This window comes from Notechis scutatus, chromosome 1, assembly GCF_049901735.1.
Source record: "Notechis scutatus isolate UNSWTSFEM ecotype Mainland chromosome 1, rNotScu1.2, whole genome shotgun sequence".
NCBI lineage: Eukaryota > Metazoa > Chordata > Lepidosauria > Squamata > Elapidae > Notechis > Notechis scutatus.
In genome coordinates, this window is record NC_142009.1 from 68481392 (window position 1) to 68509114 (window position 27723).

General features: G+C 39.5%; 1 protein-coding gene across 2 annotated transcripts; it reads left to right on the plus strand.

Moving 5' to 3' along the window:
• The first annotated feature begins 1426 nt into the window (after nucleotides 1–1426).
• Nucleotides 1427–27668, plus strand: MEMO1 (mediator of cell motility 1). 2 transcript variants are annotated; one of them, XR_003371041.2, is made up of 10 exons: nucleotides 1432–1904; nucleotides 12905–12986; nucleotides 15276–15344; nucleotides 15922–16034; nucleotides 17751–17862; nucleotides 19062–19204; nucleotides 22808–22884; nucleotides 25590–25694; nucleotides 27024–27239; nucleotides 27338–27668. XR_003371041.2 is itself a non-coding variant. In XM_026669374.2 (9 exons), the coding sequence occupies exons 1-9, from the start codon at nucleotides 1844–1846 to the stop codon at nucleotides 27153–27155; spliced, it is 894 nt and encodes a 297-aa protein (XP_026525159.1). In that variant the 5' UTR covers nucleotides 1427–1843; the 3' UTR covers nucleotides 27156–27668. The 2 variants fall into 2 exon arrangements, 1 of the variants encoding a protein (XP_026525159.1); XM_026669374.2 differs by having other exon boundaries at nucleotides 1427–1904; nucleotides 27024–27668.
• Nucleotides 27669–27723: the final 55 nt, after the last annotated feature.

The window sequence follows — 27723 nt, forward strand, 5'->3', positions numbered from 1 at the left end:
CCACCCAGCTGGCTTTCATGGCTAAGGTGGAACTTGAACTCAGTCTCTTACCTTCTAGGCTGGTGCTTTAACTGTTTCTGGATGAAGATTGTGCTGACTGAATGTCCAACAAGCATGTCAATATTAAACCAATACTGTATAAATGTTAAATATTTAAACAATTAGATCAATCTTGGCTGCTTCAAAATAATAACAACCTCAGAGCAACTCATGTCTGATAATTAAAAGATTGCTGTCTTTACCTGCAAAACTGAAATGATTCCAACATAACACTCTTCTGTTCTATTTCTCTCTGGAATAGATTATTCTGAATACAGTAAGGCAAACTGTAAGGTGTTGAATATTAATAACATCATTACAATAGTCACTTGTAATTATTTAAGGCTTTTACTATACAATATCTTACTTATATCTTATATTCTTTCAGTATGTTGTAGGAAGCTCTCACCTCCACAGAATAAAATATTATTTATTCTTAACATTAAAAAGTGACAGGATAGAATATTTTCCCAAAGAAAACTACCACCATTAGAATAGCAAAAGACACAAGGCTCTCTACATTGCACAACCCCCTAGGAGCATCTCAGAACCCCATAAAAAACCATCCATTTCAAAACCAAGGGGTCAGCCACCCCAGAAACATTTGCTGCTGGCACTAAAGTTTCTGGAATCTGAAGTTTCTGAAGTTTCCTTGCAGCCAGTTAGCCTCCATTTTATTTCCAGCACCTTTCTCCCGGCTTCGAACCAGACCGGATTTCTTCTTCCCAACAATATTTTATATTCTTTTTCAAAGGCAAAGAAATTTCCTTCTCCGTTGCTTTTTTTTTAAATTAGAAACTGAGCAGCTGCCAGAAACTGAGTTAATTTGGAAGCTTTGAAACGTGCTGGACTAAAACTTCCAGTACCCACTGCTAGCTGCACACATTATGGGTGTTGTAGTGCAACACATCCGGGTGCACCAGTTCCCGGAATATTAAGCGGCGACAATCTTTTCGGGGAATCCACCTTTTTTTTTTTTTTTTTCCAGTCTAACTTTCGAGCGGACCATGCAGAGCAGAAGCAGCGACCCTCACACGCGCTTTTCCACCCCCTCCCTTGAGCAGCTTCCCCCTCCCCCCAAAAAAAAAAACCCAAACCCGTCGGCAACCCTCTTATATCCCCTCGAGGTGATCCCGCCTCCTCCTCTCCCAAGCCCACCTCTTCCTCTAATCTTCCCTTCACCTCAGAGACACAAACCCCCCAATCAGGGAGGCCAGATGCCATCGCCACGGCAACTTCCCGGGACCAATCTTAAATGATCCCGCCCGCAACCTTCCCATCAGCCAATCGAGAGGAGGCTTTTCTGAGCGCTGCTCAATGGGAAGCTGCGATTATTGCCCGTCCGGCGAACAGGGAAAACCATTACCCAATCGCCACAGGACCTTTTGCTTTCCTTTGCCCAATGGAGAGCCACGCTGGTCTAGTTATTATGCCACAGGAGCCGAGTTAGGCCAAACCCGGCGGCTACCGCCTGCTCTGTGGGGATCGCCCAGGCGGCGGTTGCTGCCTTGGCCTTTGTCCCCCACCCTTAGGCTCTGCCTTCCTCCGCCTCCTTTCCTCTCCTCCGCTGTCTGCACACAGGCCGGCGGATCCTACGGCATTTCCGAGCGCCTCGCTGCGTGTCGCCTCCACTGCCTTTCGTTCTGTACCCCGGAGTTCCTCCAGCAGCACCGTTTCCCCCTTCCCGGGGGTTTCACTTCTGCCGGGGGAGGAGGGGGACTTAATACCGCCGCGGCCGGACTCGTCTCCTGCCCTCCCCCCCTCCCGACACTCCCCCAACACCATAGGCGGCTCAGGCACCAAGATGTCCAACCGAGCGCTCTGCCGGGAGGCCAGCCATGCCGGCAGCTGGTACACGGCCTCAGGTACGAGCTGGGTCACAAGCCTCCGTGGGTGGGTGGGGGTTGTCTGCGGGGCCTGCTTGAGGAGCCAAGTTGAGGGAGCGGCGGGGGTCTGTTCGGGGGATTGGGGCGATTTTTAGCGCCCGAAACTCTCCCTTTCGTTCACCGGAGAGCTGCTCCGCTGTGCTTTATGCTTCAAAAGCCAAGTCCGTAAATCTCGGAATAAGTGGAATATTAATGCTGAACGGTGGACGCGAAGGAGGGTAAAACTGTGCCCGGAGGCATTGAATCCGTGCTCTTTCCCAAAGGCCACTTTGCACACACACACACACACGGAAAGGCGGATCGGGAAACTTAAGGATCGCGGGAGGCGTTAGCTTTTGGCGATGCCCCATCCTCCCCTTTGAACTGCAGCCACCCGAAAAGAGAGGGGGGGGGGGAAGTCGACTGTCAATTCACCAAAGTCCTTGTCCTAATAAGGCTGCAATCTCGGACGCGTTTTGCTGGGAAGGAAATCCCATTGAATCCGGTAGGGCGCTGCCGAGCGGTGCTTTAAGCTGCCGTGAAATTAACTTCGGTTGTGTGTGTGTGTGTGCCATCGCCGTTAAGGGGGGAGCATTGGCCAAGGGGGAAGAAGACGTGTTGCAAAATCGGCTGACGTTACCCTGCCAGGAAGCCGGGAGAGCGCCTGTTACTTCTCCGGGGTGGAGGGTATAGCAGCGATGAATCGCGGGAGCCGGCGTGGTTTATTGCGGAAGAGGCTCCCCCCCCCCCAATGATCGCTGGGGCCCGGGTGGGCCTTTGACTGAATCAGCACTTTTCGCCGGGAATGCCGGGACCCCCTTCTAGATCCCACCACCGCAATTAATCGTCCTCGGCCTCCCCCAAACAATGTCCTGCTTGGCCTGAGGATCGATTCCCCAAGGAATCGGCAGAGCCTGGAGGAAAAAAATCTTAAGGCTGGCCCCGGAAATCTCCCCTACTTCTCTTTATAATATTCTCCCGTAGAGGAAGCGGACAGCGCCTTTCAGCGAAGGTGCCGAGGACAAAGGACCGATGAGGAATCCTCTAGGGTGGGGGTGGGTTTCGTGTGGAGTCGGGGAACCGACCAAGATCCCCGAAGTGTGTATGTGAATGAAAAGGGGTCATTTAGGGTAAAGCGAGGGAGGGGGCGAATTGCATTGTGGGAACGCAGCAGTTGTAACTCAGGACCAGACTAGTAGGCATTTGTCTACTCGGGCTTCATCATCCTTACTATCCGGTGGGGTGGGGTGGGGTGGAACAATTTTGAAAAATACATTTTTAAATTCTGTATTGAAATCCCATGGAATTGAAAGATGCCAGTGTGTGCAGGATTTAAGGTTTTGAAAGGTTATTTTAAAGTCTTTTTGTTTGTCCGTATTTGAATTTCTGCATCATACATGCAGTGAGATTGTAAAGAAGACAATGCTTTTAAGCGGGTGCATTTAGATGTCACTTGATTTCCAGTATCGGTAAATTAACCAGATATCAATATTTTTCTCCCCCCCACCTTTGTTTCTTATACAGTAGTTTCTTGAGAAAACGTGCACAACAGTGCCCTCTGCAGGATGTAAGATTCACATTGCCTACACTATGATATTTTTTTTTCTGTATGTGCTCATATTTCACTTGTCCTAAAAAAATTCTCTAGGGAAAGACAAAGCAAGGAAAGCAACACATGCTTACTTCATCTACCTTCTGAATGTATATTCTCATCTGAAAAATGTGATAGAGAGAGGGAACATCAGTTTTTACAAGCATATATATAGCATATCAGGCTACTTGTTACTTGCTTAAAATTTTAAACTAAATCTTTCATGGCAGAAATTATAATTTAATTTTATAGCATGCTTTGCTTTTTTAAGTTTCAAATCTTTGCAACATAGAATACAATTCTATTGTTTAGGTATCTGGGAAGATGTGATTAAATGTGTTCTGTTTTACTTTTTAGACAAATATATCCACCAAACAAAGAGGACAGAAAATAGGACTAATTTCAAACCAATCATTATATTGGATGATAATGATCTAAAGATTATAGAGAAGTGTAAGCCATGTGCTACTAGGTTTTCACATCTATATGATATGCTGAGCCTCTTTATATGGATTCACCAACATTAGCATTTCATGAAAGCTCAGCATACTCCTTGTTAAAAATAAGGAGATATGGTTGTTGGAGCAAAAAAGCAATGACGAAACTGTATTGTTTATGGCCTTAAATGGCTAGCTATATCTGCTGCTGTTTATACAGCATCGCCTACTTTTCTTAGCCCTTTGGAGTTCTTTTCACAGTTTGCCAGTAGCCTCCTCTTGGCCTTCAATCCTAAAATGAAAAGTAGACTGCAGTTGAGTGGAAGAATGCCGGTGGAAGGAAGAATCCTTTCACAGGCAGATACTATTCTCAGTCACCAGAAATGAAGCTTGTAAGGAAGGAGATTTCCATCTTTTCCAGCTAGAAAGCAGGCTTTAAGGTTTTTTTCCCTCATGGTCTTTGTCTTCTAGAGGAATTTTCAAAAGAAATGTTCCATCAACTCTACTTGGGAATCCAGAATGAGAGAGACTAAGAGAAAGAGCCCTGAAATTGTTAACAAGCACTCTGTCCACTTTAGTATACAAAAATGCTTCCTGGCTATTCTCTGTAGGCTGATTGATATGACAGCAGGAGATTTTAGCTACATAGCCAAGCTGACAGATTAATGTAGAAGATTGTGAAAGAGCTTGATCAAACCACCGGGTGGGCCCAGCATGAAGATGAGTGGCAATGGTTACTTCAAGTCTGCAAATAACCCTGCAAGGTTGAAGGCCAGTTCCTGTACTACAAAGTCTTGAGCAGGGCCATAATGTGGGCAAGTCTATGAACATCCCACCATTTATTACAATAGGAGCACTGAGCATCAGAAGGCTTAAGAGGCCGACAAGATGACGAGAAGGTTACAGAGGATGGCTCCTTGAACCTCTTCCTTCCCTGACAGCTGAGTAGGCACTGGGAAATACCTGTGAGAAACTAGGTAGGGTCTCTTCTGAGCCTCTTGCCTTGCCCAGTATCCAGCTGTGATCCAGCTCTGATCACTCCCTAGGTAGAATTTTTTTTGCCTTGTCTCCCAATCACTTTCCCAGATACCATTACAGACTCAGAGGTTGCCTGAACCAACCAACAGTTGAAAGTCAAACTTGCAGCAAAGCCTTTCTTTGGGAAGAAGCTATTAGAATAATCAATAAGTACTGATAAGTCTGATTTTGCCTATAGCCGAATAGAAGGAAGAAAGCAAATACAATAGATGTCCTGCATCTTCTTTTCCCACCAAAGATCAAATTCCCTACTTAGTTCTCAGCAGGTTTGGGTGATACACCCTCTTGGATTCCCAGACTCAATAACCAAAATATTGCCAGGTTTAGCACACAAGAACCAAGGTAGACATTTCTCAGCTTTATTCCATTACTTTTTAAGTGGCCCTACAACTGCAGAAATTCAGACATACCTACAACCTCACCTACCAAAACAGGTAGATTGAGAGTACCTACTGTATCCCAGAAGAGATCTACATTCGGTTCCCCCCCCCCTTTTCTTTACGTTGCCAAAATACTGTCTTGAACTGAACCCTCATAATAAATTTATCAGGCGATGAAGCTTTAAAAAAAGGAATTAACTTTCTAATTTTAGTGGATTTGTCAGAAACTTACCTAATATCCTAACAAGGAACCCTCCTCCCCCCACAAAGTTTCCTCAGATTTGTATGCAAGAGCAATCAGCTTCACTTCTCAGCTCTCTTTTTCAGTCTGGTTTTGTCACTGAGTCTATTCATCAAAACCTGAAAATGTCTCCTCTAGGCCCTTTAAGAACCCAGTGGCTGCACATTTATGGTTACCTAGACAAGCTGCTTTCATAATGTCCTTTATATACCAAAAGCTTAGCTTGATGTGTTACTGTTTCTAGACCTTGTATGAATCTAACTAAAAGTATGTTGGTACTATCTAGGTGGATTCTACATCTGCAGTTACAATTAACAAAGAGGGAAGGAAGGTTTTCTTGACTCAGAGATGCAATGCCAAGAAAGAGAACTTACTATCTGGGTGGCTGAACCTTATAAAGCTGATAAAAGCACAATTATCACAGCACTGAATTTCAAGGACAAGCCAATAGCTCTATTTCTAGGTATTTAATATGTATTGAACCACTAGGTACATGTTCCTGCCATCTCATTTCCTTACATGGGTCTTGTCAGTAATATATGTTCTTAGTGACACCCCCAAAAAAAAAAAAAAACTAATTTTCTGTGAACTTATTTTACCAGGAATCCAGGACTCTGATAACCCAAGCCTTGGTTTGAAGGGTTGTGGAGATAGGAGTGTTCTTGGGAACCTGTACAAGGTATTTCTGGCCAGATCTTTGCTTCATGGTTTAGAACCAGGGGTGGGATTCTATCTTATTAACATTACGCCTGCTTTTAAATTCTATGGGTGTAATGTTAATAAACATTTTAAGTAGCTTTGGAGTGGAATCACCTACCTCTATAAGACATTATAAAATATAGACACAGATTTGGGGCGCCCATAATAACTGACCAACCTTTGAGTAATGCTGTATTATATCTTAGATCCATCTTCAGTGACCAAGAAGACCAGCAGTATCTTATTCACTACAAGGAGATTTTGATGATCTTACTCTAGTTAGAAAGAGAAGTAGATTAAGAAAGTGGCTCCCAGGATCTAGGATGTGCATTACCTTCCTATACCGTGCTTCTTCTGTTTCCATGTGTCTTACTGGTTACACATTTGTTAGTACAATAAAATACACAATGAAAGGGAAGTTGAATCACTCAGCTGAAGTGACTACATTGCTAAAGGAAGGAGCCTTTTTCCATAGGCTAGGAAGAAGCTTAACCTTTGTTTTCTAACTAGAAGAGATGGAGCTAGTCCTTTATTACTGGTTCTGTCTTCTGGTGACCTGAAAGGTACTTTACCATAAATCAGGCTACTATCCTAATAGCAGTGGATGAAAGATAGCACTGTGTTTGAAGACTAAATGTATAGTAAAAACTATCTTCCTGAACATTATACCTTGTACATTTGCTATAAATGGGAGGCCTCAGATTATATACAGGGGCTCAGAATTCCTTGAGCTTTAATGTGAATCTTCTTTGTGGGTAATAATTATTCATTGTGGTGGAAGAGTTGGTATAAGAGTCCAGTCTTAACTGTGGAAACAAGAAAAAAATTGAACTGCAGTTGACTCCAATTTCTTTGTTAGGGAAACTTTCACTCACCTCATGATGTCTTTCAGCTTTGTTTTAGTTATATATATATTAGATATACCTCTATCCACAAGGTAAAGCTCAGGTGTAGCTCAGAAAAACTTACATCTTTTAATAAAAATTGTTGGAAAAGGTGCTACTAGACCATTTCTATTTGTTACCAGATCCCTTCTATTTGGTTTCCCCCCCAATAAGATACATCTGCATTTCCTAGTTGTTTATAAAAGTGGAGAGGAGGAATAACTAAATCAGAAATGGATCTAGCATCTCTTTATGAGGTCAGTTTGGAAATTTTGGGGCTGTAACTGTAGTTGGAAGGTTTAATGTTAAGGCAGAAAACCCTATTACATCACTTGAAATAAAGATTTTTGTTCCTATTAATAAATTCCCAGTGTACATTACAGAAGGAGGACAGGGCAGAAGGGCAGAAGGACTGTTTTGGCAAAGCAATATAATTGTTCAGCAGTCTGAATTTGAATGGGAAAAGTGATTTAGAGGACATAGAAACATGCACACTGCATTTATTGGTGTCTTCTTAAATCATGTGCAAAGCTTATGTGAGTTAGGAAAAGATGCAGCTTCCTTAAGGATTTGCTAACAGATGTAATGTTTGTGCTCTACATATTTTGAATCATGTGTTCCCTTTTGAATCCATATTTTTGCACAAGCCTAGAAATAAATGTGAGTCTTCAGCTGAAGAGCAGAAGTTAAGTGGCATAAATTTGGAGAGACACACAAATGTGATTTACCTCCTCTCTTCCATACCAGGTCTTGAATACACTGCATGTGGAAATTAGTAAAAAATGTCTAGGTGAATGAAGTTTTCATTCGCTTTCCACAAAACTAAATCAGAGTCCTGAGATTTCTTGAGGCAAATTATAAATTTAAATAAAGTAATGGATTTTAAATGATGTGGAGATACTCTTATTGTGTCCAAACTTGTATGTACTGCAGAGTAAACACATTCCCTACTCTAGGGAGTTGGCATCAAGACAGAAAACTGAACTGGCTGGCTAGACAGGTTTGCTGTGATCTCTTGCTTATTCTACAAAAAAATCTGACATGAGCTCAGTAATTACAAAAGAACTTGTATATGCCAGCCCATTTTGCTGAAGTAAATGCTGATTAAGCACCAAAGTATAAAATGATCTGCAAGCAAATGTTCTTTTAAGAAGAGTGTGGTGATACCTTTGGGATCATCAACTTTATGTGCATATGTTTTTAAAGACTAGAACTTTCATCAGGCACAAAAGTTTATCCAAGATTGGCAGATTCTGGTTGGTAGATAGATAGATAGATAGATAGATAGATAGATAGATAGATAGATAGATAGATAGTTGAAGGAGGGAACTAAAATACTGTAAAGTGTAAACAAATGAGCCAAAAGATCTCTAAAAGTTCAACATTTGACAATTCAATGTAAAATTTAAAAATAACCTGAATATTTTTATACTTTCTTGGATGGATTGATTAACAAATGTTAAAATATTAGCTGTAAAGTTGTATTTTGAAAATCTTAAAAATTGTGCTAATTCAATTATTTTCTTTCATTTGACCATTTTATATTATAAATGTTTCTTTTTATTTCTCTGAAATGCTGATGCTATGTGATGAAGGATGATGAAAAAAGAACTTAATTTCAAATAGTGTCACGTCAAATAGAAATCTGTTGTATTCCTCTTATCTTCTGATTGCCTGAGTTGTATGTTTTCCTCAAATGGGAAAAGTTCATCCATTCAAGAAGCATTTTGCTTCTTGCGCTATTGCTGCTTACATTTTTAAATTTGCATTTATCATCTAATACGAAATACTATTAAGCATTGTGTGTATGTGAACCAGTATGCAGAAAAGGAATTAATGCTAAGCAAAAAGGATGATAGACAGACAGACAGACGGATATCTCAGTGGTTTTACTTGTTTCATTTGCTAAGTTTATATTGGTCTAAACTGTAATGGTTTTGTTTCACTTTAGCTTAGCACATTGAATAAACATTGCATCCTGTAAAGCATGGCATGTGCTTGGGCAAGTTTAGGCAATTTTAGTTGATTAAGTAAATTGTGATTGAACAAACAGCGGTTTGGCATAAAGTGCAAAACAAGTCTAAACAAAAAACAGACACGCCACATTTTGGTTTAGCGCATTGTTTAAACCAGACTATACTTTAGTTTGAACAGAGTCTGGTTTTTATTTTATTTGTGTTCCACCTTTCAATTCTAATGAACAATTAATGTAGCTGTCAAAATTAAAATATAAAATCAGTATAAGCAATTAAAAACATAAATTAAAATTAATACTATTACTTTTAACATTAATTAAAAGTTCTGACAATGAAATATATATATAACTTTTTTTTTACAAATGCCAAGCAGTGTGGCGGAATGCAACTTCTGACTGAATGCATTCCAAGATTGGGAGTAGCACAAGTGAAGGCTGACTTCTGTTGTCAGAGAAACCTTAGATCCTAACAAACAGATAAATGTAGACTTGTCAAATTATAAACCATGTAAGACTGTCTAGGTTGGTAGTTAAGATATAGCTTGTTTATTAATCTTTATTTTCACACCATTATATTGGCTGTCCTGAGGAAACTTTCTTAACTAATATCAGGGACTATAGAGATTCTCAGTCTCAAACTTTTAGCTATACAATTTGGGATAAAAACCCTTTGAATGGTGTGGGAGTAGAAATGGATTTCCAGAGGAAAAATTGCAGACTACAGGAACCAGGAGCACTACTCAGGTGACTCTGGGGACACAGATAAACCTCCCAAATGCTTCAATGACCCCCTAAAAGGATGTAAATTACCAGCTGTCTGCAAGGAATATAAATCCTGCCATTCTCCACTATCCTGTCAGAGCTGCAGAAGCTTCTTGGATGAGAAGTGAAATGTCTTCAAAAGAAAAAGACAAGAAAGTCCAGTTGCCTCCTGAAAAAGCACCTTTTCAACTAATGTCAGAGAATATTTGCTTTCATAATTATTTTGTGTTAAAATATTTAATAGTTTGTTTTATTTAAAATAAAAAATCACTTTTCCAGTGTTACTAAATATGGATCTCTGCCCTTATTATTCATAGAAGAGTCAGTTGGATTATGATTAGAAATATATTTACAAAATACATCTGGGAGAATCAAGATGACTTTGTTGGAATTTCACTGTATTATAAATTCAATCATACAGATATAATATTATTAATCATGTTTCATTCTCTCTATAACTATCAAACATCCTCAAAATTTAGTTTTTGTCAGTGTTTAGTGTGATGTAAGTGCATAAATAATAGTACTCTGTTAAGATTTCCAAAATTTGGTTAAGATTTTAATAAAAAGAATAAATCCGATAGGCCCAAAACTAGTCAAATGCTAACAAACCTTGGGACAGAAACACACTGCTACATGATTTTGATATTTCAGTCACAAATAGAAGATTTCAGGGGTGGGATGCTACCGGTTCTGCCTGGTTCTAAAGAACCGGTAGCTCTGAAGAGCAGCAGACACCGAACTGGTTCTGTGTTTGCTGCTGTTTGGCCCACCCGCCTGCCCGGTCTCTTACCTGACCTTTATTTCCTGCTTTATCAACCTCAGCTGCTTTGCGTGGCACAGCTGAGGTTGAAAAAGCAGGAAAGAAGAGGCTTTTCGCTTTTCAGCTGTCTGGGTGGCACAGCTTAATGTAGTCACCGAACCGGTAGTAACACCAGTTGAATCCCACCCCTGCAAGATTTCCCAGAATCCAAAATAAGGATAGTGGTCAAACCTTACTTTACATTTTTCTTTTGACTACCCTTACCGAAGCATATCTAAATTGTAGTTTTAAAATACATTAAATAAAACATTTCTTTGGGATTATTAAGTGACTACAGTTTTCTGTCAGGTTTTCTCTTGACACTGAGATAGCATTCTTCTAATACTGTATAGATTAGGCTGCACCTCATTTCTTTCTCATTCTACATGAATCTCTGAAATACATAATTTTTATTTAGTAACTCTTGACCAAAAATATAATAGAAAACATATTCAGAAATCTGTGAAAGCTACTGAAACATTATGCAAATATAATGGATTTTAAAGGGCACTTCTAAATCCAAGATTTGTCTGGAAAAAAAAAGGTTTACATTATGTGAAAGTGCTCATCCTTTGGAGAGATCAGTTTATGTGCTCATGGACATATATTTGTAGGCCTTAAATCAAGAATTTCTGGGAGTAATTTTAAGTTAACTTTGGACTCTGGAGTTGATGCGGAGAAATTTTGGGAGAAATGCATTTAATATAAGCATCAGACAACTTCCAAGGAAAACTTGTTTTCACTTCCTGCCTTGAAATAGGAATAGGATTTTCACAATGGTTGAATGATGCATTATTTCATTTTTTACTCTTCTTAACACTACTGTGTTCATTAAAGTGGGTTTTAATGCGCTTCTGGTGGGCAACCTGGTACCCTTTAGATCTTCTTGACCACAACTCCCATAATTACTGGCTGCTGGCTATGCTGGCCAATGCAGTTAGGCAAACCATTGAGAAAAAATGTTGCTTTAAGTCAGTATTTGAAACAATGAAATGTTGATTACATGGTGAGTACTAACACATTTACCATGATTTTAACTATTTAGAGGCAAATTGTCTTTAAAAAGTTTTGCTTTAGTTTTCAGTAATTCCTTAAGCCAGACTTAAAACACTGTCCCTTTTTAAATAACTATGTGGTACAGTTTATTTTAATATATTCACCAGTCTTCTTTCAAATTTTTAACAACTGTAGTTATGTGTATAAAGTAATTGTACCAGGGAATATAAAGTGCATTGAAAGGAGAGGGTGCATAAAGAGTAGAGTGAATATAGTGTAGATGATTTAGCCAACTCACAATAAATATTAAAAAACATCTTGTTATAAAGATGCTCTTCTGAGGAGATGGAAAAGTTATCATCTAAAAGATAGAAATTGCTCCTGGATTTAGTTTTGGTGGAAAGAGATATCTTGCAAGGCAGTTTCAAACTGCTCTTAATCTAGCATAAAAACAACTGTTTTTCATTGATTGATGTCTCCTATCCATCACACTAAGGAAACTAGTTTTCTATTCTAACAATGAACAATGTTAATTTAGTTGTGAACTCCAAACAGCAATTTATAAACCACATTTGAGAGAGGCTATGGCAGATGTAAAGTTAATTACATTCAGCAGTGTGCTAACTCAGCAGGTATTGTTGATCTTAATATGTTTGGATAGTATAATCTGTACACCAGAGAATTATCTTCAGCAACTGAGTATATGTTTCTGGCCAAGCAAAGCTTGGAGAAATAATGACAAATGGGGTAAATGAGAAGCTGACTGTGGTTTTAAAACTACAATATTCTTGTGATTCTTGCCTCATGGTCTTGTGTTACCTGTGCAAGAAATCTGATTCCTTTTTTTTCTGAGTCTTCCCCCACCCAGTGTTTATTTTGTCCCTAAATAAGTCATTTGCATCAATAAATCTATTCAATTTCATTCATTGGTATTAATAAAACTAATGCATCAGCAGATCAACTTTGGCTAAAATACAAAGCGGGAAACATTGACAACTACTTATTAGTAGCTCCATAATCCCCTAATGAGTTCTTCAGATTAAAAACATCATTAAATACAATAGGGCTTGATTGAAAGTCAAGCTTGTATTGTTTTAAATTATTGCTGGTACAAGAAGAATTAAATACATGGGAAACTATAACAAGGAATAATTCTTTGATAACATTATTTTAAAAATCCATTTTTTTTCTGTAGGACCTCAGCTGAGTGCACAACTAGAAGGTTGGCTCTCTCAAGTACAATCTACCAAAAGACCTGCTAGAGCCATTATTGCACCGTAAGTTTCCCCCCCCCTCTTCCTCCTGTTCACTGAAGATTGTAAAAGGGCTATCCCAAGAATTCATACAAAGATGTTAGAAAAAGTTACTACTCCCCTCAAGTAATTAGAGAGAGCAAAATCTTCCATATCCCAATTTATATTGATTGGATGATGAACTAGTCTTGTTCCCCTGACTTCTTGGTAGCAGTTTCTTACCATTTATTGTAGGTTGACTGTTGAGTTACAAGAACCGGTACACTTTAATTGCTTTGGTTTCACTGTGACAATTAGCTCTGGCTTACTCTGAACTCAGTCTGACAAGATATCAGTAGCAATTAGTTTATGGCTATATGTGAGGGCAAACTAGTTTGAATGAAAGATACAAGAATCAGTCTACTTCTGTCTTATTTTTAATTTCTTTTAGAATAGCTAACCATTTCCTGAATTTAGTCATTTATAATGGGCAAATTAAATATTTAATCTAAATTAAAATATCTCTAGTTTACACACACACACACACACACACACACACACACACACGCATACACACACACACACATATATATATAAAGAGAGAGAGAGAGAGAGAAATATCTAGTTTCTAATGTGTGTGTGTGTGTGTGTGTGTGTAGAGAGAGAGGGAGAGAGAGACTGACTTAAGTAGATAATTAGCCAAGCAATTCTTATTAAGAATCCTTTTTTATGTTCATATTATTCTTTTTTCACAAATATGGTTTTTTGAGCCCTAATCACAGGAAACTATACTTTTATGAAAACCATCTTCTGCTACTCAATTGAATACTTGAAATATTAAGTCTTCTAAGCCTCAACCACTGGGCCACGGACCGGTACCGGGCCGTGGAGCACTCTGTACCGGGCCGCAAAAAAAAAAAATTAAAAAAATGGCTTTCTTCGCCTTCGGTGAATGCTGCTGGGATCGGGATCAAGGACACAAATGAAAGAAGGGGAGGGAGGAAGCAACCGAAGCCTGTCCTGCTCTCTGGCTCAGCAGCTTCGGTTTCCTCCCGCCTCGTTCCTCTCTCAGTCGCTCTCTCGCTCCTCCACCAGCCCAGGAAGAAACTGCTTCAAAGAAGCCGGGGTGGGGTGGCTTTTCCTGTCGCCGCAGCTCCTCCGAAGCGCCCGTTTACCCCCACCCCGCTCGCACGCGCGCACTTCAATTCAGTGCTCCGTTCTGCCTGCCTGCCTGTCTGGTTGTTTGGGAGCAGCTTCGCTGAGAATAATAACTATTCGCCTCTTTTTATCAGCCGAAGCTGCTCCAAACGCAGGCAGGCAGGCAGCGAGCACTGGGCGGGGGGTGGGGGTAAACGGGCGCTCGGAGGATCTGCGGCGACAGGAAAAGCCACTCCCCCGGCTTCTTTGAAGCAGTTTCTTCCTGGGCTGGTGGAGCAGCGAGAGAGCGACTGAGAGAGGAACGAGGCAGACACCTGAGGGAGGGAGGGAGACACCTGAGGGATGGGGCTGAGGGAGGCAGGGCCGAGGCGCTCCCTGAACCAGGTGGTTTGCTGGCAGACATTTTATTACCCGACTAGGTAACAACATCAGATGTTACCTAATCAGGTAATGAAACGTCTGCAAGCAAACCACCAAACTCGGATTCTTCTCTCTCTCCCCCCCGGTCCTTGAAAAAGTGTTTGTGCTTGAAACTGGTCCCTGGTACAAAAAGGTTGGGGACCACTGTTCTAAGCAATCTCCTGCCTACAATTTTCACTTTAATTTTTAATTAAAATATACAGATGTGACTTTCTTTTTCTGTGCCTAGAGTTAACAATCTTGATATGGCATACATACCTGGGCTGAGGATTTTTTCTTTCAACGTGTCTGTATTTTCCCCCCGCTAACTTTTCAGAATCTGTATGCCTTTGGGATGACCAGACAGGCATTCCTTGTTTTTCTTGTCAAGAGGAACAAGGAAAGATTCCAGGAACTCTTTTCAATATGCTTCAATCAGCTTGAAACGGTATCTCCCAAGGAGGCCTGATTTTACTTGCTACTCCCTTTTTCTATAAAATAATTACTTTTGAATCATTGCACTGAGTTGGGTCAGGAGATCTTGGAGGCCAGATCTGATCATTACATCATAGTTTTCTCACTGCTAGTACCCACTTTATTTTCTGCCACATAAGCAAACTTTTCACCTTAATTTTTAGTACTTAGCTTGGAGCACTCACTTGATATCTATAGATTGGCCTAGTATCTGCTTATCAAACTCAAATATTTCTTTTATTGAGATTTTTCTGCAGAGATTCAAAAAACAGCCTCAAAGAAAGTGCCTTTTGTTTTTGGCAGACATGCAGGGTATACTTACTGTGGGTCTTGTGCAGCTCATGCATACAAACAAGTGGATCCTTCAATTACGTAAGTAGCATTCAAGAAGATTCTTGTCCTAACTACAACCAGATGCAGTTTGTATAGATACTGATTAAGACCACATAAAATTGTTTAAGGTGGATTTGTCAGGAGAGGAAATCTGTTTATCAGAGTTACAACATAATCAACTGGATCCTGAGATGTACGTACAGAATGTAGGGGACCTGTATGATTTTTTACTGATGCTTTTCCCCCCCACATACTTGTCTAAAGTCTATTTTTTATGGCCGGGGGAATCATCTTTAATTAAATGGAAAGCAGAGCGGGAGGTTGCAATGGAAAAAAGAATCTGAAAGATTTATTCTGTGTTCAGAAGAAGCCTTTGTATTGTCAAATACCAACTCTATACCTGTCCCAATGCAGATTATCTTTTGCCTGGGATTGTGCTTGCCAAATTCTATACAAAACTCTTCATGTGATCCAGGTGTTATGTGATTCAACTCCCCACAATCAACCACATTGCAAATATAATGTGGAAATTAAACAAGAGAATCTATCTAAGACCTCTTGATGTGCTTTAGTTATGAAACATTTTACTCATATGTTTTTTCTTGTTAATCTTCAGACGGCGAATTTTCATCCTTGGGCCTTCCCATCATGTGCCCCTCTCCAGATGTGCACTTTCCAGTGTGGATATATATAGAACTCCCCTATATGATTTGCGAATTGATCAAAAGGGTAACTGTACACAATTCATGCAATGCACAAACAAAACCAGTTCTTAGCCAATTTAGTCTTATTATTTTTCTGAGACTGTATATTCTGCATAGTCTATCTCTTAACCATTTACACAAAAAGGCAGCTGTATTGATGCAGAAGGTTTTAATACTTATTGCTTCTTTTATGTATTGGCTGCGTTTGCATAGAATTTTAACACACAAAGACTGAATTCAAATAGTGTATTAAGTCAAAATACAAGCCATGTTAAAGCTTAACTCAGTACATGAACTACAGTATACATTAAGCTTGTTGGTGACTGTCTTAGGTATATTTACATATAAGCATAATTTAATATTAACCATAGTGCATGCCAAACACAACACAATTGACCACAACCTGCAGTTGTTTACCTATTATATTTCTCTGCAGCTACTTCTCTACATCTTTGGTAACTGGCAGCTGCCAGTTCCAAGATTTTACGTTTTAAACAAAAATGCAGGAGCATATCTAGTCAGTCACAGATCATCCAGGTGTGGAGTGAGCAAAGTCTAATCCTTCCACCAGATCGTTTAAAATAAGAACCCTGCGTGGAGTGATTAAATAAACCTGAACAATGGAGATAACGTCAATGGAAGCAATTCTGCTTTGTTGCTACTTTTGTTTTTTTGTCTCAGTTACTGCATTGATTGATGATACTTAATTACATCAAGTTAAGGTGAAGTGGAAGTCACATCCAGACTAGGTAAGCTGTGGCTATGGAAGGAGTAAAAGTTATTCATAGCCACATGAAAACTATGTGCCTGCGTTCAATCGATACACTAAGCCTAATAGCAAAATGACAAGTAAATGTGTTTATTTCCAATGTATATTTCTCTAAAAATTAACCACATTTTCAGCTGGAAGTCCCGTATTGAGCTCATGGTTTAAATCAGAATGTGCAAAACTCATCAATTTGGGAATAGGACATTCTGAAGAATTGAGAAACATCCCACTCCAAGTCCAATCATGGCAAATATCCTACCTGACCATGTCATTCCAGAGATGGTTGGTACCTTCCAGGATATTATAAAGTTTCTGACCTAGAAGCTGATTGAAGTGTTCCAGGTGAAATGCTCATTTGGAATCCATGTCTGGGATACTTAGAACTACTCTGGTTCATAGAATTTACTTGTAGAAATTGTTGATTCACTCCCTCAATGACATGTTCCTGTTCTCAGATTGGTTAATTTTGTGCATACCTAGCTCTAACAAGCTTTTAGATTTTCAGACAAGCTTTTAGATTCTAAAACAAAAATACTAGCTATGTCTGAAAAATGTCCCTTATTATATTTTATAAACGTTAAAAGCTGTTAAATGTGCTATAACTCCACAGTTTTGTCATTATTTTATACAGTTGAAATCTTACATTAGTGTTCTCAAAGCTACATTATGTATAAGTAAATACAAATCAAACTAGCATATTTATTTTCCTGGTTTTTATGTGCGTAAACCTTCCCCAGTTTTAATTTTTTATTTGTTTGTTTGGAGTGGCCTATTTCATTTCTAGGCTGTCAGGGGGTGGGATTTCATCAGAACTACTATGAATAGCATTCTTACTACAAGCTGTGGTTCAAGTGTTTAATTCTTCAGGAATCATCAGTCTACCGTATAAAGCAGAAAAGGGGAGGGGAGGGTTATGCTGCTGTATCCATTTGTTCCTTTTTAAAATATGTTAATATATTTGAAATTTTTCAGTTTATGCAGATCTGTGGAAGACTGGAATGTTTGAGCGCATGTCTTTACAAACAGATGAAGATGAACACAGTATTGAAATGCACTTGCCTTACACTGCTAAAGCCATGGAAAGGTACGCAGATCATTTAAAAATTACAGCTATCAAATTGCATGTATAATAATAATATAAATAATTATAGTAATAAATCCATTTTCTCACTTATTTAGTAACATTGAATACATTTATGTCTTCAAAATCCTTAGTGCTTTGATGTACCAAACCAGTTAAAATGAGAGGACTGTGAACTGAAACATTTAGACATGTAAAGATAGGCTATATTAGAAGAATAGAAAAGCACAGGATTGGGTAAAATAGTTTCCAATAGATAATTTTTGTCCCTTTAATAATAAAAATATGTGCATTTTTAAATAAAGAGAGATTTAAAAATTTGAAATCTGTAAATATCCTGCTTCTGATCTCTACTTAGCTCATAAGTGTGTTTTTTAAAAAAAATAATTTGGAATGATTGGCAAAATTTAAAAAGTGTTACATAGACAAGCCTAGAGTCCTTCATTACTATGTGTGCTGCTGCATTCTGGACTAGTTAAATTTTCTGGCTGATATGTAACTGGGTGTAATCAGTAAACAGATGATACTAATCTCCATACCAACTGATGATCTCTCCTAGTTGTTTTATGTAGATGTTACAAAGGAACAGTGAAAGACTTGAGCCTTAGGCATCCCACATTGCGAGGCTTAGGGCTCGACTTCTCCTAACAACCATGTCTTAGACTGAAAAGTTATGGAATGTAAATTGATGATGCTACTCATTGCTGCACCCTATTATTTTTCTAATCTGTCCTGCAGTTTGTCTTTTTTTTTCCTGACAGTTTTGGGCACGCTTCCTAACAAACCATTAATTTGCAACCAACAATCCCATTTTATTTTTTAACAATATATCTTGAGTCTTTGTGTGGTTGAGGTTGAGGTTGGTACTTTGATTTGAACAGATGAACTTACATTGCTTTTTTGTATATTAAAAGACTTAGTGAACTAAAACCAGGTGTCTCAGGAAGACAAACATTGCCAGGCACCTTGACATTTGTGACTACCATATGTGGTATCCCGGCAATCATTTACAAAAAATCATTTACAAAAAAGTCTAAATGTTTTTGCCAGGTGTGCCAAACCATATTCATTGTCAGGAATAGTCAGACTTTTTCAGGGAGCTCATCAGGCCATACAGAATCCTTTGAATGTGAGGAAAAACTTAAAAGGGCACTGCTCAAGTTCTGAATCCTTTTTGTGAATCCTTTTCTTCTTCTTTTTAGCCATAAGGATGAGTTTACTATTGTTCCTGTATTGGTTGGAGCACTGAGTGAGACAAAAGAACAGGAATTTGGAAAACTCTTCAGCAAATATTTAGCAGATCCTTGTAATCTTTTTGTGGTTTCCTCTGATTTCTGTCATTGGGGTAAGTTAAATTATATATCTGCACATCTTCACAAAAGAACTCTTTTAAACCTATCTTAAAATAACAAACCTGCTTCAGCAAAATAAAGCAAAACATGGTGTTGTTAACATTCCCCAAGTTATTTCTTTTCTATTGTGATGAATTATTATCCATAATCTACAGCAATGGTTCCCAAACTTTTTCAGTCCACTGTCCTTTTGGTGCTACAAACTCATCCTCGGTGCCGCCCACCCAGGGGTGGGATTCAAATTTCTGTGGGTGTGGCCTAATTTGAGGGTGTGGTTTGCTGGTCACATGACTGGGTGGGCATGGCTTTCTGGTCATGTGACTGGCAAACCAAATACAAGTGGTCCTCACTTAATGACCGGTTATTTAGCAAGTGTTCTAATTTATGACTGGCCTCCCCAGAGCTACTTGACCAGTTTTTGGAGTTTTGACAGCTTTAGATCAGGGGTCTAAATCCCACCCTGCCTTTGTGTGTGTGAGAGAGGGAGAGAGAGAGGTTGGATCAGATTTCTCTCTCCCACCAACGCCAGAAAGCCACCGTCAGTCAAAATTCGTATTAGTAGTCTCTGGGATTTAAAATTATGAGTTTGGCGGTCCCTGAGGTCCAAAAGTTTGGCGACCCCTGATCCAAAGGGGAGAGAGGGAGAGAGAGAGAAAAGAAACAAAGAGAGAAAATAAAGAGAAAAGGGAAAGAAAGAAAAAGGGACAAAGAAAGAGGGGGGATGAAAGGAAGGGACAGAAAGAAAAAGAAATAAAGAAGGAGGGAGGGAGGGAGGAGAAAGATAATGAGATATCTATTCTAGTCCAATCACCTGCTCCAGCAGGGTTAGAAGGGAGTATGTGTGTGTGTGTGTTCTCCTTGGAATTTACCAGTATATTTTGGTTTTGCCTTCTTCAGAATTGGCACTTTAATGCATTGGGGAAAAGTAATTTTTAGGGTGGAGATCTGGTCCAATGGATCCTGTTTAAAGCCTCAACAAAATGTGAGAGCTTCCTGATAGTCTTGACCATGTTTCATCCACAAAACCTTTAATAGAAGCCAAAGAGGTTTCAGTGTGCTGGCAAAGATGTTTCACTGTGGAAAAGGGCCTCAGTCTAAACTAGGCCTCATTTCAATCTGATGCATCGGCTCTCTCTCTCTCTCTCTCTCTCTCTCTCTCTCTCTCCCTCCCTCCCTCCCTCCCTCCCTCCCTCCCTCTCAGATTGGCTTTGCTCTACTTTCCCGATGTGCTGTTATAAAATGCAATGTCATATGACTGCATTACTTTAGTGATGGCAATCCTGGTGGTCCCAGTTGCTGTCATAACCCTGGGTCTATGCAGGTTGCTAATCAGGAAGAAGTGGGAGTCCCAAGCAAGCAGGCTGGTGGGTTAGGGACAGCACTAAAGAGGGCAGGCAGGCAAAAAACTTCCTGCCAGCTTCCCCACTGATTTTGTAGGAAGCCAACAGGGAACTTCAGAAATCACGATTGCATGTAATCTGGGGGACTTCCTGGACTCACTGCTCCTGCTCAAAAGGATAGGTAGCATCTAGGCCTGGGAGGGCATACCTTTAGATTGTGTGCCGCCTGTGCCTGTTCCTGGACCAGGAGGCCCTGCTCACTGTCACTTATGCCCTTATGATCTCTTGCCCGGATTATTGCAATTCCCTCTACATGGGGCTTTCATTCAAGAGCATTCGGAAGCTTCAGCAGGTGCAGAATGTGTCAGCATGAGTAGTAAATGGTGCTGGTTACTTGATATATGAAACAGTAGTAATATGGTGTTTTGGTTGCCAGTGTGCTTTTAGGAGAAATTGTAGGTGCTGATTGCCATCTTTAAAGCCCTTCTTGGCTTAGGTCTGGGTTACTTAATGGACTGTCTCTCCTCAGCTGTTTCTGTCCATCTGATCCAATCAAACAGAATCAGCATGCTTTTAGTCCCATCAGTCAAAGAATGACAGTTGGTGAGGCCAAGAAGACAATGTTTCATAAAGTGGCGCATATATATATATATAAGGCCCCAAAGACCTGGTTCTGGGGGCCTGAGTATGTGCAGGGACCTACTTCTTAATTGTACTGAATTGCCTGTATTTAAATGTGTAATAATGGTTTTTATTCTATTCTAATTCTATTTCTCACCCAGAGATATTCACTGAGATGGATGACCGTATAAATTGGATGGATAGATGAATGGCTGGGTGGGTGGATAAATGAATGGATGGATGGATAATTATCTTAATGACCTTTCTTTTTTAAGGAGGAAGCCATTCTTCTAAACAATGCACTAGATTGCATTCTTTTCCCTTTCCCTTATCATTGTTTTATTTTCAAAAAACAGCTATCAGATTTACGCTCAAAAGCATTCCTAAAAATTCGGGCTATGCTTCAGGCTGTTGCTTTTCTTTGCAGTCTAAGTGTACAAACCATCTGGACAGGTATTTCTTAAAATGATCCTCCAGACCTAACTGCTCAGAAAGTTGAGATACTCATGTCATTTGAAGGCTTGTTTTACTTGTCTTAAGCAAAATCTTACTTCCCTAGGCACTGTTGATGATACCTAGGGTGGTAATGAAACATCTGCAGAAAAACAACCAAGTTCAGAGAACATCAGGAGACTAATCTTTCCCATAGTTGTGTGTGTGCGTGTGTATGTGTGTAGAGGGAGGGAGGGAGGGGGGAGGGAGAGAGAGAGAGAGAGAGAGAGAGAGATGAGGTACTTCCACCAGAATTGCCATAAAAGGAAATAACAACTTCAGCCCTTCAAGCAGTTGAATTTAAGCAGTAGGAAAGTGCTTTATTTAAGTTTCCCTGAGTAGTTTGTGCAGCTCTATTTCCAGCAGAGTAGCTTCCCATTTGTTTTAATTAAAAGAAGCATTAGCAATTAAAATCAGTGGGCAGGAAGCCTGGTGAGCAATAAAAGAAATGTCTGAAGTCAGAATAGTGCCTGCATGCACATTTAACATACAGGATTTTTTGTCCTTAGAGGTGAGATGCTTGTACAAAAGCAATGCATTCTGCACGTGCCAAAGTATTGTTAATTGTGCATAGAATAATTCTATCATTGTAGGATTCATAGACTCTTTTTAAAATTTGCATTTTTTGCTTGTGTGTTTCTTCCTCCTAGGTTAATATTTCAGATCTTTCAATACAGCATGTAGCTGGGAATGGGGTTTGGGGGTATCTTTCTTCAGGTATTACCAGAGGCATTTTTGATGTGCTTTGGAAAAAAGGAATTTCTTACAAATGCCATTGTGTTCCAGAATAGCACAAATTTCCGTATGTGTGTGTGTGTATGTGTGTGTGTGTGTGTGTGTATGTATGTATATATGTATGTATGTATGTATGTATGTATGTATGTAATGTGTTATTGTATATGTGTGTATACGTATTTATGAATCAGATTTGCTACAATTATTAATGTGTGATCATATTATTTATTTTAAAGATTGCTTTAAAACAGCTATCTACCTGTGTCAGGTGTTTGGAATGATATCTCCAGGAGAGTTAGTTTGTTTGGATTTTTGATACCTGCTAAAATGTAATTCTGTTTGACTTGCCATAAACATGTATACAGCTACACATTTGGTCTTTAATTTCATATGGCTTTTTCTCTTAAGGTCAAAGGTTCAGATACAGTTACTATGATGAGTCTCAAGGAGAGATTTATAGATCAATTGAACACTTAGATAAAATGGTAAGTGTAAATATCTCCTGCACATTTTCTGTCTTGAATTTGATCAAAGCATTATCCATTGTGCGTTATCCATCTTTATGCTTTGCATGAACCAATTCATACTATAGTTTTTGTTTGTGTAGGGCTTATTGCATTGTGTAAACATATCCATCAAGGTTTGTCAATCATGGTAATTTATTGTTTGAACCCAGACAGCCTCATTTTATTTCAAGTGTTTTTATGATGTTTTAAGCAAACAAGAGAGAGGGGAAGAGACGTGGTTTGGAGAGGGAGAGGGGAAGAGAGAGAGACCAAGAGACCATACAAAGCTACCATTTTGCTACAGTTGAACTACAGTTTACTCATCCCCATCCAGACTCCTCAAAACCTCCAGGCATTAAAACTGAGCCCAGTATCCCTTGGCTGACTGGGGCGGAGATATATAATATGAGTGTTACTACATATTGATGATATCTCATCCTGCGCCATCAAATAACCTCAGTAGAGGTTTTATGTAGATGTTAAACAATAGTGGGGAAAGAATTGAGCTGTGTGCCACACAAGAGACCTTCCCTCATCAATAAGAAGGACAGGAACAGAGAACCAGCCTCCATGCCCCTAATTGTTATTCTCTGGAACCACTTGAGAAGAAGAATACCATATTGACGGCATTGAAAGTAGCTGAGAAATCAAGGAGAGGAAGGATGGATGCAATACTTCCACCCCAATCTTTCCAGTGGTTATCCACAAGTGGGACAAATGTCACTTCACTCCTATACCTGACCTGAAACCTTTCTGTTTCTTGGCACTAAGGCTGCCAAAAGAAGTGTGTTCTTGCCTTTCCGTCCTCCTTCTGGGCACTGATAAAGTGGCTGGATCTTCAGTGTAGTTCAGCAGGACCTGAAGATTTCAGCACTATCCTTATCTACAAAAGATATTCCCAAGATCATGAAGCAGACTCCCTGTCCCGATAAAACCCCTTTTATTTAGGTTAAAGTGAATTCCTCTCCAGCAAAGTCCCAGCAAACAATCTTTCATGAGATTTCACAAATATAGACCTTTATCAGGCTTGGAGAGTTGCCAGGCCAATATCTTCCAAACACCACTCTGTAGCAGAAATTACTTGGCAAGAAGTCAGGAACAGATCTTCACCCTAATGAATTGAACTAATTGTCTCCTGCAAACACCACTTTCCTTTCGCTCCTCTTTATTCCCTATGGGAGGGCCCATTCACTTTCCATCTGTGCCCTTATTCCCGAGTCGACCTTTGTTCCTCCTCACTGTCCGAGTCTGCCACCAGGTCCGCTGGTCATTGGTGTGCCACAACAGTTTTATAAGTATGATTATTTGGCATTGTGACAGATGAAATCCGTTATAGCAGGGATCACCAACCTTTTGGACCTCAGGGACCACCAAACTCATAATTTTAAATCCAGCAGACTAGAGACCCCGGGAAAATCCCCCAAAAAGTCTGCAGGAAAATTCCCTGCCCCGTTTTCCTACCAATCAATCATTCTTTATTTGGGGTCACAAGATACCGTCTCCAGCTCTGTTCTCGGGGGTGGGGTGGGGGGGAGAGGCTTCATGCAAGGAAAGCAGCAGAAGCAGCAGAAGTCTTTCTTTCTCTCCCCCAAATTCTGCCAGAAGTGAGTCTTTGTGAGACTAGTCGCGCTGGCGCAGCCTCTTGGAACAGGATGCCTTGCAGGGTCCCAAAGTCTCATTTCTGGAGGAGTTTGGGGGAGAGAAAGAAAGGCTTTTGCTGCTTTCCTTGCATGCAGCCCAAAGCAGAAGAAGAAATAAGCGGAAAGCATCAGGCCGGTGGCCAGGCGAGGCACATGGGGCAATTGGGGCAAGTTCCCTTCCTCCGCCCTTTCCCCCCTCCCCTCACTACCTCGTGTTGTTCGCAATGCAAGCGACTCAAGCCTTGTGTTCCTGCGGACCATGTGGGCAGCACAGCCTTGTGTTCCCATACAGCCTGGATTAATTGCTTTGGGGGTGTGTGCTTTGGGGGTGACATTTCTCTGCGGACCACCAAAATTTTCTCACAGACCACCAGTGGTTCCCAGCCCACTGATTGGCGACCACTGTGTTATAGGAAATTAGCATAAAGCCTAGGCCTTTCACTTTATGGTTGGATGCTGACTCTGATGTTGAAAATAAAATATAAAAGAAAATAATTAATAGAACCTGTAAGAGAAGAAAATAATTACTGATTTTGTTGATGGCTCACAAACACTCAAAACACCCAATATCACTCTTACTACTAGTTTTTAAAAGTAAAGTCAATATAATCTATAAATGCTTTTTCCACATATATAACCTGTTGGGGTCCTTGGTCCTCTGAGCTTGGTTGTTTTCTTGCAGACATTTCATTGCCAATCAAAATAACATCACCAGTGCTAATAGGGAGTAGGGTTTCTTCTCATTTTATATACTAGTGGTTCACCTTGTCAGCATTGGTGGGCGTGGTCAACAGCCCAATCAAGGAATCACCAAGACTTCTTCTATAAGAAAAGCTCAGATAGTTTCAAGGACTCACAGTTCACCCCTGTGCTAAATAAGTTATATAAATTATTATATTCATAGTATACCATGATTTAATTTTATCCGTCAATCACACTGCCAGTGTTTTTTTTTTTTTTTTGTTAAATAATATTTTTTGTTAAATAATATATTTTATATTTGAGGCATTTACAAATTAATGATAACTTTATAACTCTCCTTAGGGTATGAACATTATAGAACAGCTTGACCCTGTGTCCTTTAGCAATTACTTGAAGAAATACCATAATACAATATGTGGAAGACATCCTATTGGTGTTTTACTAAATGTAAGTAATGTTGCTAAATGAAATATGGAGTAGAAGTTTTCAAGTTACAAATATATAAAAGCTCTTCATGCCCTCAAGGCTGTGACTTTCTGATTGCTTTGCCTAATTGAGAGGATCTGGTTGGCATACTCTAGATCCATAAAGAAAGCCCTGCTATTCTGCAGAACAGTAGATACCCTCTTTCTCTGTGGCTGTCCCTGGTCTTTGGAATAGTATTTCTTCTGAACTCCATGTGGCCCCGATCAGGCTTTTTTTTCCACAGGGATAGGACAGGGTGATTTGTGATCTCATTGATAATATGGTTTGTACTGTTGTTTCTCATTGTGGGTGTTTGGCCATATTGGCTTATTGTTGGCCATTTTAAATAATTACTCTTTTTTTTAATCCCACTTCAGTGACTGAGACAGCTAATAAATAGATTAAATAATGAAGTAATTTAGGGAGTTGAGAAAAGAGAACCTGTAAGATAGAAATGATAGAGATTTTGAATTTTTAAAATGTCCCTTTCATTAGTGTAAAAGTCCCACCAACTATTTTTTTTGGTTGTAATTGCATCTAGCTATGGGATGGAAGAGCATATCCCTTGGGGTGCTTGCAAGAAAACGTTGATAGAGCCAGTAGAATTGCATCCTTCCTGTTTGCCAGTGCATGGAGGAGTTGGGATCATAACTTTACCATGACAAGTTGATTATTCATCCAAAAATAAACCAATCTCCCTGTGAAAAAGGGATTTTCCTTTACCATCTCTATATATATTCTTGGATTGTGTGGGGGTGGTATGTGTGCGTGCTGAAATTTCTGCGTAAATCAAACAAAATACAGTCATTCAGAAAAAAGCCCTTTGTGTTAAGTTCCTCAGAACTCGGGAAAATTCACAATTAGTAGAACCATGGGACTATGTGCCTCCCTATATGAGTCAGGAATAAACGACATGGTGCCTTCCCAAACGCATCCTTTGTTCTCCCACTTGACTTTAAAAAAATATTGTTTTAATAAAAATAATTACAGCAGAAGATGGTGGATTGCAAAATGAGTATAATATTTATTAGCAGGATTGTATTTGGGCTCCATTTAATCTCAATTGAGATTAAAAAGCACTCTGAGAGTTAATTTGCCTCCTGACAATCAGTAGTGTTTTTAACGTGTTCCAAAGTGAATTTGTACATCCATCTGCCTCAGTTTTTCATATGAATGGTTATTTCACTAACTATGAGAAAAGTTGTTTGAAGTTCTTAACCTTTTTAAAAAGGAATTCATTATGAATGTGTTAAAAGTGTCACCAATGATCCGACTGGTCATTTTATAAAACTTACTTTTTATTCCATCTAGGCTATCACAGAGCTCCAGAAGAATGGAATGAACATGAGCTTTTCATTTTTGAATTATGCTCAGTCAAGCCAGTGTCGAAATTGGCAAGATAGCTCAGTGAGTTATGCAGCAGGAGCGTTAATGGTCCACTGAACCTCTGACTACTCAGGGATGACACCTGCACACTCAATGGGGTCCCAGCCTTGCCCTTGCAAAGATGCAGTTCCTGATCTTTGGGTATACTGAAACCTCAAACTAATAGAACTCTTTTTTTTTTCTAGTAGGTGTAGTCCTTCCTTAGTTACAACTCATTTTAAAAATGCTTTCTTGTTTAGGACAAGGGAGGAAGGCTGGTGTCAAAATGTTGTGACTTCTAAAAACCAGTGGCTATAAAGGTATGGTGACAGACGGTCCTTGCAAAATACAACATGTAAAGCATTTACCACATCCCAGATTTGCACTCTGCAGACCTGTGCACATACTCTGCTTTCAGAATAGTTTTGCAAGTTTAAACAGAAAAGGATGGAAGCTTTTTAATAAAAAAAATGCATTTATAAAAGATTCTGTATTAGAATATAATAAAACTCCAGTATAGTCAATTACTACCCGTGTTGTACAACAAATATCTTCTATTTTAGTTGCTAATAAAGGGCTGCACAACCAAAATGGCTGCATGTGATTTATTGTATATTTTACATTAAGCTAAATAAAATTGACTATG